Source organism: Larus michahellis, chromosome 6 (genome assembly GCF_964199755.1).
Source record: "Larus michahellis chromosome 6, bLarMic1.1, whole genome shotgun sequence".
Lineage (NCBI taxonomy): Eukaryota > Metazoa > Chordata > Aves > Charadriiformes > Laridae > Larus > Larus michahellis.
This window is the reverse complement of record NC_133901.1, coordinates 47,272,197-47,284,728: the sequence shown is the minus strand read 5'-3', so window position 1 is coordinate 47,284,728 and position 12,532 is coordinate 47,272,197. Positions and strand designations below refer to the sequence as shown.

General features: G+C 37.8%; 1 protein-coding gene across 4 annotated transcripts in view; it reads right to left on the bottom strand.

The window, feature by feature from the left end:
* The window catches only part of DLG5 (discs large MAGUK scaffold protein 5), a 112,655-nt gene that overhangs the window by 43,693 nt on the left and 56,430 nt on the right, over window positions 1–12,532 (bottom strand). For all 4 annotated transcript variants that reach the window (XM_074590698.1, XM_074590699.1, XM_074590696.1 and 1 more), the window contains exons 4-6: window positions 8,685–8,828; window positions 5,825–6,008; window positions 2,010–2,269 (exon numbers count right to left, since the gene is read on the bottom strand). In XM_074590698.1, the coding sequence (XP_074446799.1) occupies window positions 2,010–2,269; window positions 5,825–6,008; window positions 8,685–8,828 (588 nt within the window). The remainder of the gene's footprint in view (window positions 1–2,009; window positions 2,270–5,824; window positions 6,009–8,684; window positions 8,829–12,532) is intronic.

Genomic DNA, 12,532 nt, shown 5'->3' with positions numbered 1-12,532 from the left:
TAGAGAAAAGCCCATTTCTAACAACTGTTGTGAATGGCTTGCAAGTAGCAGGGTTAGATGGGTCAGTAGCAGTATGCACGGGTTTATAAGGAGCAACCAATACTGAAAAGAACCCTCACACGGTCTGCCTGCTTATCTTCAATGCAATTGCAAACTACGGGCAGTTTTATCCAAGTGCCACAGCCCACATTCAAAACGCAGACACACATGTAGGGTAAGCTTTAGCACATAGGAATTAGACAGCCATCGTAGTTAATTTGAAATCTGCAAACTATTTACTAACCAAATCATCTTGGTCGCATTCATATACTGTGTCTCATTGTGATAATGTTATAGATAAAAGAAAAAAGGCTGAACATTTCTCTGGTATTTTTTAAGGCCAAAGGTTCATTCAAAATGAGACCAGGGCCACCACTGGACTTCTGCTCTTTCTGCTCTCTTTAAAACCTATTTTGACTGTGGTTGCATTTCATACTAATTAGTGTTGCAATACAAAAAAAAAAAAAACAAACCAATCAGTGCTGCAACTTATGACCCACTCATCCTCAAACTACAAGTTTGTTAAGTCTTATATTCTGAAAGCTATACCCACCTGAAATGCATTTTAAAAATTTTTGATCAGTCACCCAGAGAAATATGGTTTTGGTTATGAAGAAAGGGTATAAACATAAGACAAATAAAGGCTTCTATAAATAGAAACAAGTAAAAAAAACGTCCAGACCCAAAGCCAACTGAATGAAAGGCAAAAATTCCTGAAGTTCAGTTATATTAATATAACTGGATCACTGGTTCACAGGAACATGAACATCTTTCATTAAATTCTTAAAACAAACCTCTGCTCAGTATAAAACCATACCTTCCTCTCAAGGAGACCTAAATCACAAGGCCCTAATACAAATATGTTGAGATTCTGCATGTATCAACGTGGTTGGAATGTTTTTTGTAGTATATATTAAGCTTTCCCTCACTTTCAGGATTCCATGGCAGTCTACATTACATAACTTATTCTCTTATTAGTCATGTTCTCCTATAACTTAATTAGATGTATCACTTAATTAGATGTACCTGCTATTCATGTGTACATTGTTATCTATGCTCAATCTCACCTTTTTGAAATGCTAAAAGTCTATGAATGTGGAAAACAACATTTTTGGGCATTAGTCTGTGGGAGTTGTGTATTATCCCTAACCTATGTCAGTGAAAACATTCTCAACACACCCACAGATGCTCTTTAGAGTCCTTTTGTATATTAGCATTTTTCCTACCCCACACGGCTATTTGTGTAGGCTTAGTATCAAGGAGGAGCAGAGAGAGGTTAAGCGTGGTGTGATATACTGACGGTGCCCTTCTGCTTCAGCACCTTCCCAGAGAAGCGAGACTCCCAGACATCTGCATCCAGTGAACTCTGTTGCCAGCCTGAAGCTCTGTGTCAGAGTCCCGCATGGTCTGCAGTTCTAATGTCATGGAAAGTTAACTTATGCTTGAGAATACCTTCATTTGCTAAAAACCTTTTAGAAATTATATCCTCCTACTGACTTGGGTTTTTTTTCTATTTAAAAACAGATACATATGTTGCTAGACTCACCACCCATTGAGGAGTTTGTTTGGAACGCTAAATCTGAGGTTTAACATAACTTTGTTGTATTTGACTCCTCTGTCTACAACAGAACAAACACAGCCTGAAAGGCAGACTATCCCTTTCTCACACGAGCTAAACAATGGTTAAAATTCCTCATACAATCCCAAAACCCTAACTGGGAAATCTTTTTCTCGAGAAAAAGCACCATTTCTCCAAATAAACATCACCCTCACACCTTCTAGGACTTTCCAGAAAATCTTATATAGAAACACACGCTTACTCATCACACCAAGATAACATACACTAGAGAGAAATTTTAGAAAAAAAATTAGAAAAATAATTGTGATTCAACCACAGAGAAAATAAGATGCTACATTAGAATTGTTACTGCTTTCACAGCGCATCTGAAGTGATCAAAACCTGATTATACCTTCTAAGAGAGGTCGAATATTGCTGCTGAAAATGTATTGCTGTGTCCCTTTGCTTCATTAACATGTCAATCTGTTTCTGAAGACGTCTGTTCTCCTCCTCAGCCTGTTCTAGGCGGCTCAGGTCTGTATTGTGACTTGCGATCTTCTCATTGTACCGTTTCCTTAGGGCATCATAATCTTTCTTCACACCCTCTAGCTTGTCCATTGCTGTATCGTAAAGTTTATTTAATATTTCTGATGACCCGTTTTGCTTCATAACCTAAAAAAAAGGCAGAAACTGTATTAATAAACCCAGTTTTTAATCAGTCCAATACATTTGATTTAAAATATATATAAGAAACCATATTAGAACAAAAATGTATTAACTAATTTTAACAATTATTCTTTTTAATGACTAAGGAAACACTGAGCCTCTTCTAAGCATTGCTGTTATTCTAAGCATTACTGTATCTGCTTAATGTTAACGGGGGGGGGAGGGAATATCTGTTTTATCACAAATTAGAGTGCACAAGACTACGAAAAATCTCTCTCTATCGGTAACTGCTACCAACAGTTATTATACTCACGTTGTTTTCGAAGTCCTTTGTAGTTTTAGCAAGAGGTAATGGTTAGTTGGTAAGAGATGATAGCTGTAATTTAGGAAATGACCACGAGGTGGCATTCATGACAGGTTGCCTGTATCCTCCATGAACAAATTAAATAATTTAAAACTTAGAATGAAATCTACCCTAAATATGTTATACACATAGGCATATATTTTAATATTCATACAATATTTCATCTGAGAAATACCCACAGAGGTTTGTGCTTCAAAAGCTATCCATAAAATATGAACAGGAAAAGAAAAATCCATTTAAACATTAATAAAGTCTGACCTGGATCTTACTTTCAAATTAATTTCCACTGACATAAGAATCTTGTTGTAAATATGAATGTTGATGATAAATGACCAGCAACAACAACAGAAATGCCCTAATGAGCTTCAGCAAATCCAGTCCTTCTTCCTTCCCAAAAGGCAAAAAAAACGTGCCTGAAATGAGGCCTCACCTCCACACACACACTTTTTTTTTTTTTTTTTTTAAACAAAAAAAACCACCACACCATTATGCTCATTTTTTCCTCTTTTTGTCTTTTAAACTGAAATTTGGCCTTGATAGAGTGGTGGGAAGAAAGAGAAATGCTCTATATAGAGAGGTGCTAGGATTTATATAATAGCATTAGTCTACAAAGGTATGTCCCTAACTACCTGAAAATAAGTATTAAAAAATTAGAAGGAAAAAAGAGACAGAAAACATGAGCTCTATAAAAAGCTGAAACCAAACACACAGCAACCACCCAATATGCACAAATTGGCTCCTTGTTTTCTTTTGAGTCTTATATCCAGAGTAAGGACCAGTTCCTGAACGTGGAAGAACCTGGATGCCTGCTGACCAAAGGAAGATCAAAAGGAACTGTCTGCTTTTCGCCTGATACTCGCTGCCCAAGGCAGCAGATGACAACCATCACCGTCAGGAAACCACTTTTCTACACGAGCACGACAAAAGACACAAAGTTCTTCAGCTTGACACTGGTCTCTCCTTTAATTAACCAAGATAAGTAAAAGCATCAAGTTACTGTTCATAAAGCAGTCCTGGAACAAGGCTGCAATTTGGCAAGAGTTTCATTGGCATGGCTATTGCCATATACATCCCTATCAGTGGACTCAGTACCATAACTCCCGGAGCTGGACCCATGATTAGCTAGCATGCTTCAGTGAACTATTTCACATATGCTAAACGTGATAAACTGTAGGCATATGTAAATACATGTTGATTTAAACCTGCTCAAGAGCGCCATTTTCCTGAAGACTACTTCCCAAAGCATTCTGAGAACAGTCTTGGGAACCAAGTATTTGAAAATCCAAACAGACACAAACCACTTCTTGCTGTCTAAAGCATATACGGTAAGTATTTTTGCTGAAAACACACTAAATAATTAAAGAAAAGAAGGATGAACAGAGTTGAAATTGCATGGAATTCAGCATAAACTTGCTAACAGAGATTTGATGGAGGAAGGCAGAAATGCCGTAAACAGGAAGGAGTGTAATAAGCAAGGTCTCCCATTCAAAATCCCAGTCTGAGAAAAAGTAAATAGTCCCAGCTGGACCGAGGAAAACAGCCATGGCACCAAGAAACTTCATATGGGAGCAGCAGAAACTTAAGCTGGTCAGCTGCTACACAGCAAATCCATGACAATCCCACGCGAAGAATAACCCCATCAAAAGGTTTTGCTCTCTGAGGGCACCGAGATGATGTGTTTTGCTACGGCCTGACGACGAAACAACACGTCAGGGGGATCAACATAAACAGTGGTAGACTAATTCAGACGAGAAATGACACAGACAAGATAAGACTCTTGGCACCCCTTCAAGACACCATGATTCACTCTGACATGCTGAGAAACAGAGTTACACAACTTTCTCACTGAGAGCCACATACACAGTTTTCCTTTAAAGGTTTAATCATGATGCTGACATGAGACTGAATTTCTTTAAATAAATACTGACAACGATACTTTAGCCTCCTTCTGTGCTGCCAGATAATTTTAAACTTCAGGACAGAACCTGAAAACACAATAGCCTTCTCTTGGAGGTTTTGCATCCCTGCTTTGCAGCCTGGGAAACTGAGGCACAGAGCAATTAATCTATTTGCCCAGGTTTACACAGCAAACCATTTCTGCTTCACAGAACATCAGCCATCTTCTGAACCAAGCCACTAAACCATTTCACAGCAGAACTCCCAGGATAACGTTAGAGGAAGGGAACAAAAGGAAATACAAATCTTCACTCCTCTTGGCACCAGCCCTCAAGCACCTCCTAAAGCGCCATTGAGCACATCCAGCTTGCTTTGACCTTTGCCCCTCCTACCCTAGCAAATAATTATTTTTGTTTGCATAGGTTTTGCTTCTGAAGCCTAATGTTTGACTTGCAAGTTTGCCCTGTGAATCAGTCTACACTACACACAGTTAACCGAGATATTCTGTTTAACCGTTCCACATGGTACTGTAACTATTCCAACTAAAGGATCAGACTTTTCCACAGGTGAACCATGGACCTGATACGGCCAGTTGCTCCTTACTATCACTCTTCCTTTTCTTTCTTCAGAATATATTAAACATGTTATCCTAAGGACAGCCTGTTACATACAGCTCCGAAATGTCCGCTTCTTCCTGAGAAGCTTATCTTTTTCAAGTTCAAAAACATTAATCAGCCTGTAGCTTTGTTCTAACTGAATACTATCTGCAAACCTAAATAACCAAACTTAGCTCGATCACTCCCTCAAATCATTAAAGTGTCACTGGAATAATTAAAACAAAACAAAAAAAGCGCCCCAACCCATCACTCGTTTTTTTATTGTTATACTTTCCAAAAAACAAACATAACATGCATAGCATGTTTAAAGCTAGCCCTGTCCCATAAAATACCCTAGGAAAATAGTCATCTTTGTAATCACTTTGCAACTTCCAGCTACGATTTTGATGCATCTCCGCCTACTTAAAAAAATATCATGCATGTACAATCTTCTTCACGTACATTTTTCTTCACCTCTGCATCAAATTTTCTTAATACCATCTAAAATTCTATACCCCTCATTCTTTTTCCCAGCTAAACACAGAAAACCAATTAGTATCCAAGATCTCATTTTCCACCCTAGTGCTGTAAAATGTAAAGCGGATGTTTTAGAATGAGTAAGATATATTCAGTTTTATTGTCTTTATTTATCAAAGGAGCAATTAATGATCTTTTCTAGCACTTACGCTACGAGCTGTAGCTCACCTGCTGCTGCTGGCTGCGCAGGTCCGTTATCTCTTTCTGATCCTCATCGTGAAGTCTCTTCATTTCCTCACATGACTGCTGGAGATGATTATGTTCTCGCACCAACTGCGTGTTTTTCCTCTTCAAGGTATCCATGTCCTCCTTCAGCTGTGACTGGTCACTCAGCAGCCGACTGTGCAACGTGCTGGCATGGCACACAAAAAACCCTCTTAGAAGCCAACTTGCCAGGACAGAGTCCCGGACTAATTAATTTCAAGCAAGAGTTTCCTACCAAGAAAGCAGGTCAAACTAACTCAATTCTGCATATTTGAGTACTCCAAGCACCGGGGGGAGGTGGGGGGGGAGGGGGTGCGGTATCAGAAACCAACCGGGACATAAATACAAAAACACATGAAAGTACACAGTACTTTTTAAACAGCCTCAGAAGAGATGATGGATTTATGCCACCCAACACTGCCATTTCATAGCCATTTTAACAACAAGCAGGTAGACAAACAGAAATTGTGTAATGCGAGCATAACATGATCCTGGAGGTAACAGGAATTATCCCACGAATCACTTCACTTTCTCTTGGGCCCCTCAGCTGAGCAGCAGCTAACCAAAATACAGGTGAAAACTACAAAAATCTCCTTGTATGCTGTTGTTTTAAAAATAAACAAACAAAAAAACCCAGCCAAAAAAACCCCACAACCAACAATAATACACTATGTATGTTTCAACTACATTCAAGCAGGTAAAAAAAAAGCTATCAGAGTTACACCAAACTTCATTATGCAAGCCATAATTATTGAAAGAAATACATCCTCACTTAGAAATTAAACAACTGAGAGCCACATGACGAGGCTATCATTCAGATTATAATTCAAGGTAAGAGTCCAAAATTAGACCAGACCCCTGCTGAAAAAGAGCAAAAAAAAAAAAAAAAAAATCAATTGAATGTATTTTACTACCACAGATCAAATAAAGAGTGACATTTGGATACTGACAAGCATTTTTGTTGTTGAAACAGAATGATTCGAACTGAACTCTCACACCTGCTGATAAAGTGTTTAAAGTCCATATTTATTAAAAAACCCACACATATAACACACAGCAATTTAAATTTTAAAATACTTTGTATTTGTACTTCCTTATGAAGTGAAATACCAACATCTCCTGCACGAAATGATCTAAAGCTTTTTTTTTAAAAAAAAAGTCTTCCTTAAAATTAGGAAAACCTGATAAAAAAAGCCACACAATTAAATACACATAATCTTTACACGTAGGTTATTAATCTGTTATTCATATTTTTGTTGGAAATTATAAATTCTTTGGAATGGTAACTTTCTTTCTTTTTAAAAAAAAAGTATGGGATTCTAAGTATTACTGCAGGAGAAAATAGCATTTGAATAGCGTATTCTACTCAATTCCTTTCTTCACCCTGAGAATTACTCATAGACTCATCAGGAATTACATGCGTGGATTTCAACGTGTGTTGTCATGTTTTGGACACCTAAACTCCAACAGTGAGTTTCAGCCTCGCTAAAGTTTTAAGTAGGAAACTGAACTATTCAAATCCAAGTAAAAAAGTTCTTACAATAAAAAGAATTATCGCTGAATCAATTAAAATATGCTGTACTTTCTTCTGACCGGATAATCTTGGTCTGTAGCAAGTGTAAATGTGAAAGCTTGTACTCGTATATATGTATCATTTTTCAGAAGCCAAAACTGTGGGTCTCTGTGGAATATGGCTATATTCTTGCTACACTTGAGTATTTCAATCACTTTTAAAACTCAGAGTTTTTCTTCTCATATAAGAGGGTAAATCCTTTTCTACTATCATGAAAATACTGAATAAACAAGAGTGCAACACAGTACAGTTTCAGGGACTACAGAACTCCAAAACAAGGTAAGCAAACCACTCATTTTTTAGGATGAAGAATACAAGTGTTTCATGTCAGCATTGGAAAGACATAGGTAATTCAGCTTCAAAAAAAAAAAAATATCCATCTACAATGTACACTAACGCTTTGCACAGAATTCACCAGCAAATTAAAGTACCTGAAAATCCTCAAATGACTAGGAATAAAGTTCTTTGTGAAGAAGCCACACAACTTGCTAGATCTGTTGACAATCTTTAACACTATTTTCAGGTTTTTGAAAAAGAAAGAAACGAAGCCTGTCTTTAAAGGCTTAGAGAGTTGTGGGTAAAAGCGCTAGGTAAGAACTAGCAGCTCCCAATGAAAACAAATGCTGTCATTAACTACTAGTCATATTTTATAGTGTAGATTTAAGTCAAATAAACTTAAACCAAGAATTTATCTGCATTTCTATTTCTGAGCTGTCTTCCTTTCCAGTGAAAAAAACATGTTCTTACTTGCATACATGACTGTTTTTTAAACAGAAATACAAGGTAGAAATATATGCCAGTTTCTCCCTATTTAATTGCATTTTCATAAATGCTTGCAATTGGTCTAAGCCTGTGTTAAAACTTACACAAGTCAGCATGAGAGCTGACTAATAAAAAAAAAAAAACAGTAACAAATAACATTCTCTCAAATTATATTCTGCTCTCCAGCCTGACAGTAAGACTATTGAATTGTAATTCAATTGCAAGTCAGTAAGTAGGCTTTCCTTGTCAGTGTCCCATCAAGACATCAGGGATTTCTATCTCTGATTCTTCAAAATAAAACAAGCAATCCATACTTCATCATTTCAAATAGGCGAGAAATGCTTTATCTGATGCATACAAACATTAATCTTGCGATTAAAGTGGAAAAACAGAATTAAAAAAAAAAATATTTGATTATCATGTTCTAATACTTTATGATCCAGCACAGACTGGTAAACTCTTACCTTACATAGCTTTACTAATACTTACTGATAAAAGTCTGCCTCTTTTGCTGCTTCTTCACACCTTTTTAGTGTCTTGGTGTGTTGATTCTGCAGAGACTGTAGGTCTGACATGGCCTTCATGCACTGAATCTTCAGTCTTTCATAGTCATGATTTGGTTTTGGACTAGGCCTAGCATGGAAAAAGAATATGAAGTTGAACATCAGCTACTAAAGAGAATAAAAACGCTGGGAAATTACTATCCAATAAATAAACAGTATCACACAACTGTTGATACTTATATTATGCTTTAATTTAAATGGACCACTTCACATTAAGATGCAACCACAAATAAAAATTCACTGACTTTAACCTGTATTAGTTTTATACAGAGATGTAACAACTACTAATGAGATAATTCTGTCTAACACTAACACAGCCAAAAATAGTCCTGAGTGAGCAGGAGCCTCCCTTCCCAGCAGCCGTATTATCACACAGCAGAACTGTCACTTGATACAAGAACAAGTCACTGACAGTACGCTTGGCTTTCCTGTGCTACTGTGTCCAAAGAAAAAGCCCAGAGCTGCAGGGAGAGCGGGGCCGAAAAGAAGATGCCAAAGCCAAGCGGGGGCTGCACGGAGACCTGGGCCAGGGAAAACTTCTCATCTAGGCAGCGGCTGGAGGACCTTGTCTACAGCTCCGTAGGAAAACCAGCACTGAGGCTGAGAGAAAGAATTTCAACAGGACACCAAAGGCATGCATCTGTGTCAGCAGAATTTGACCACTTTGACTAATCGAGCATTGAACTTAACTAATTTGACCAAGTCATTCTGCTGAATTACATATCTGATTGAGTGTTACCATGTTCTTTTAAACTACTATAAATGAATGAGAAAACACGTCAGGATCTATCTCACATTTCCATAAGACAACCCAAATTTTGTTCAAATAATTATTAAGAATATCCAAGACAATATAGTCTCCAAAAAGCAATTTTCAGTAAGCTGAATAAAGTGAAAGCCAAAGTCAATCAAAAGAAAATTTCTGGCTGAATTTTGTTTTTTGGTATATCTGGATCACTAGGAGGAGAAATTTTCTAAAATAATCTACCTTGTCAAACAATTGACCAACACAGATTATGTCTGGAATGTGTGGTCACTGCACGTGATACCTGTATTTATTAGAAAAATCACAAATCATGCTAGAAGCTAAATTAGCAGGATTATGCCTTCTTGTTCTGAAGCACTAAGCTTCTAAAAGAGTCTCTACATTGAGCCGTTCCTCCTCTACACAGTCACAAAATTTTTGCACCACTGAGTTTTCTAGCTTCAAAATGAAGTTTCTGACAGCTGTCCCTGTGTCATCTCCTGGGTCTCTTATAACTCCACAGGCAATGAAAAAAAAACCCAGAGACAAAAAGAAAACAATTGCTTTCTATTTAGACTCCATTTATCCTCATATCAGATTTGCTCCATTGCTGCACAGAACAGCCACCCTCCCTCCCTCCCACCTCACTCTCTCCCAAACAGCTTCGCTGGAAGCGCAGCCTGAAAAGCCATCAGAATCCTCTTTGCTTCATACAAAAACAGCAACGCAGATTCTGGAACTGAAGCGCAGCTGGCAATTGGATCGAAATGAAAATGGTTTCACACTGCTGCAGTGGTGAGAGTTTTTAAAAAAAAAGAAAAAAAAAGAAAAGGCAGCCACATCTGACTCACAGACTTTTAGGGAATGTGTGTATGACACGAAGGTGCTTTTTAGTAACCCAGTTGCATCTGGGTTGCTGAGTAGGAAAGCCTTCAATTGTAATTCCTCTTTTTCTCCTTTCTCCAGAGAAGTGCTCCTGGGGAAAACAAAACCATAAACCCCTTCCTTGACTGGCAGACTTTAGTAACAATTAAAAGCCAAATTCATATAAGTAACAAAATATTCAAGTCACATCTACAGGGATGTTTTTTAGGTTTGTTTTTTAAATTCACTGTTTAGGGGTGCCAAAAGCAGTAGTAAGTATGTTATTCATACAATGCTAGAGACGTATTATTGCAACTACTGCAGCGTTATTCTTTTAAAATACAACTCTAGTTAGCGTAAGTACAACTCAAATTGAAATGTTCACACCCTTGACAGAATCACTAAAAACCCAAGTATTGATTTAAATTAGACTTTAGGGTGAAATTATTGAAAGTAGACACCATCTGTCCACCACAGTTATTAAAATGACAACGTTAATTGAAGCACAGTTTAACTCTCAGTTGAAGCATTACACTTACTGAGACCCATTAACACATGCTCATATTAAGCTTGTAAACATAAATTCGTATTTCTGCAAAATATTTCAGTGTATGAATTTTTACTAAAGGATAACTATTAGATCAGTCTCAAAGCTATGGTGAGAATTTGTTCTGTAAGTCTAACATCAATCACATGTATTTCATATATTGCTGAAGTAACACTAGCATTATTCAAGAAAAAAAACCAACCAACCTATTAACAAATGGATATCATGTAGGTTAACTACAGAAGTTAGCCTTCCTACACTATGAGGAAGGAACAACAATGCCACCAGTATCATCCCGCATTCTAGCTCATCCACATGAAATAAAAACCACCAGGACAGCCAAGGCCATATGTTCCGCAGTGCTGTTCCAAGGGTTTGTGTCTCAGCAAGAAAAACAGGGATATGCACAGGAGGAATATTGGTCAGAAGTCAAAAATCAAAACGCAGTCCATTCAAATGCATGTAGTGGCTGGCTCTTGTTTAAGTAAGACCACCACAGTTTTATGCTAAAATGCCTCACAAAATACAGAAAAGTCGATTTCAGTAAAGGAGAGGTGTCAGTTACTCTTTTGGAAGCATTGGTTCAAACGTTAACAAAATTTAAAATGCTAGCGTCAGAGGTCCAACTGTTTTTCTGATATTCATATAACAACTCTAAAACTCCTTTGTATTCCCGTGGAATTACCCTGAGCATAAATCAAGGCACAGTGAGACTGACATTTACGTGTATCTGATGCTGACATAAAAGCTAATGCCAACGGCAGATCCAATTTTGCGGGCAAAGCCTACCCAACAACTTGAAAATGTTTTCATTTCTATTGCAGAGTTCCAGCACTACCAACATCAATTACAGATTACACATCAAACCGTCTCTTCTCAAAGGTGGTTTTCAGGGGGTTTATTGTATTGCAATTCTCTCCTACTTATACGTGAGCAGTAAGAATAGCAAGTGTGAGTCTATAAAGTGCACCTTGAGCACACTAAATTATTTGGTCAAATCTCAATCACCACAACACGTGCCCACATACAGTCACTGTCAAGTGACACAAGCGCAGCATGAGCAATCCTACTCCTGTCCAGCAGGATGACACATGTTTATCTGATTCAGCACATCACAATCCACTCCTGTGCCTCCTCTTCCACTGCTCTCCACTTAGTCAACGCTTGCTTTGGAAACCAGCTCTGGGTTTTGCAGCTGCCAGCCTTCCCGGCCAGCACAGCCCAGCCTACACCAGTGTGTTGTGAGCTGCAACTGTTTTGAAGCACGCCAGCGTGACCTGTCAAGATTTGCCTCTGCACCACCTGCGTTAGGTACAGCCATGGTTAAAGTGGCATACGCAGCCAGGAAAGCAAATGCCCTTGTTGGCTCGTAGAAGTCACCATCTAAATAATGATCTTTCAGCTTTCACCATTCAGCATAACAGTTTGCAGTCTCTGTGCTTTGACTCCTGGAAGTCTGAAGATTAGTTTTATATGAGGAAAGAATGCAAAACAAAGTAAAGAAAAAAAAAAAAAGGCACAACAAACCACCAGCAAGCTTTCAGAAACCATAGATATGGATGAGAGGAGGAGTAGTTGCTTTTATACCGAAGGAAAAAAATGTCAACTAATAATCTTT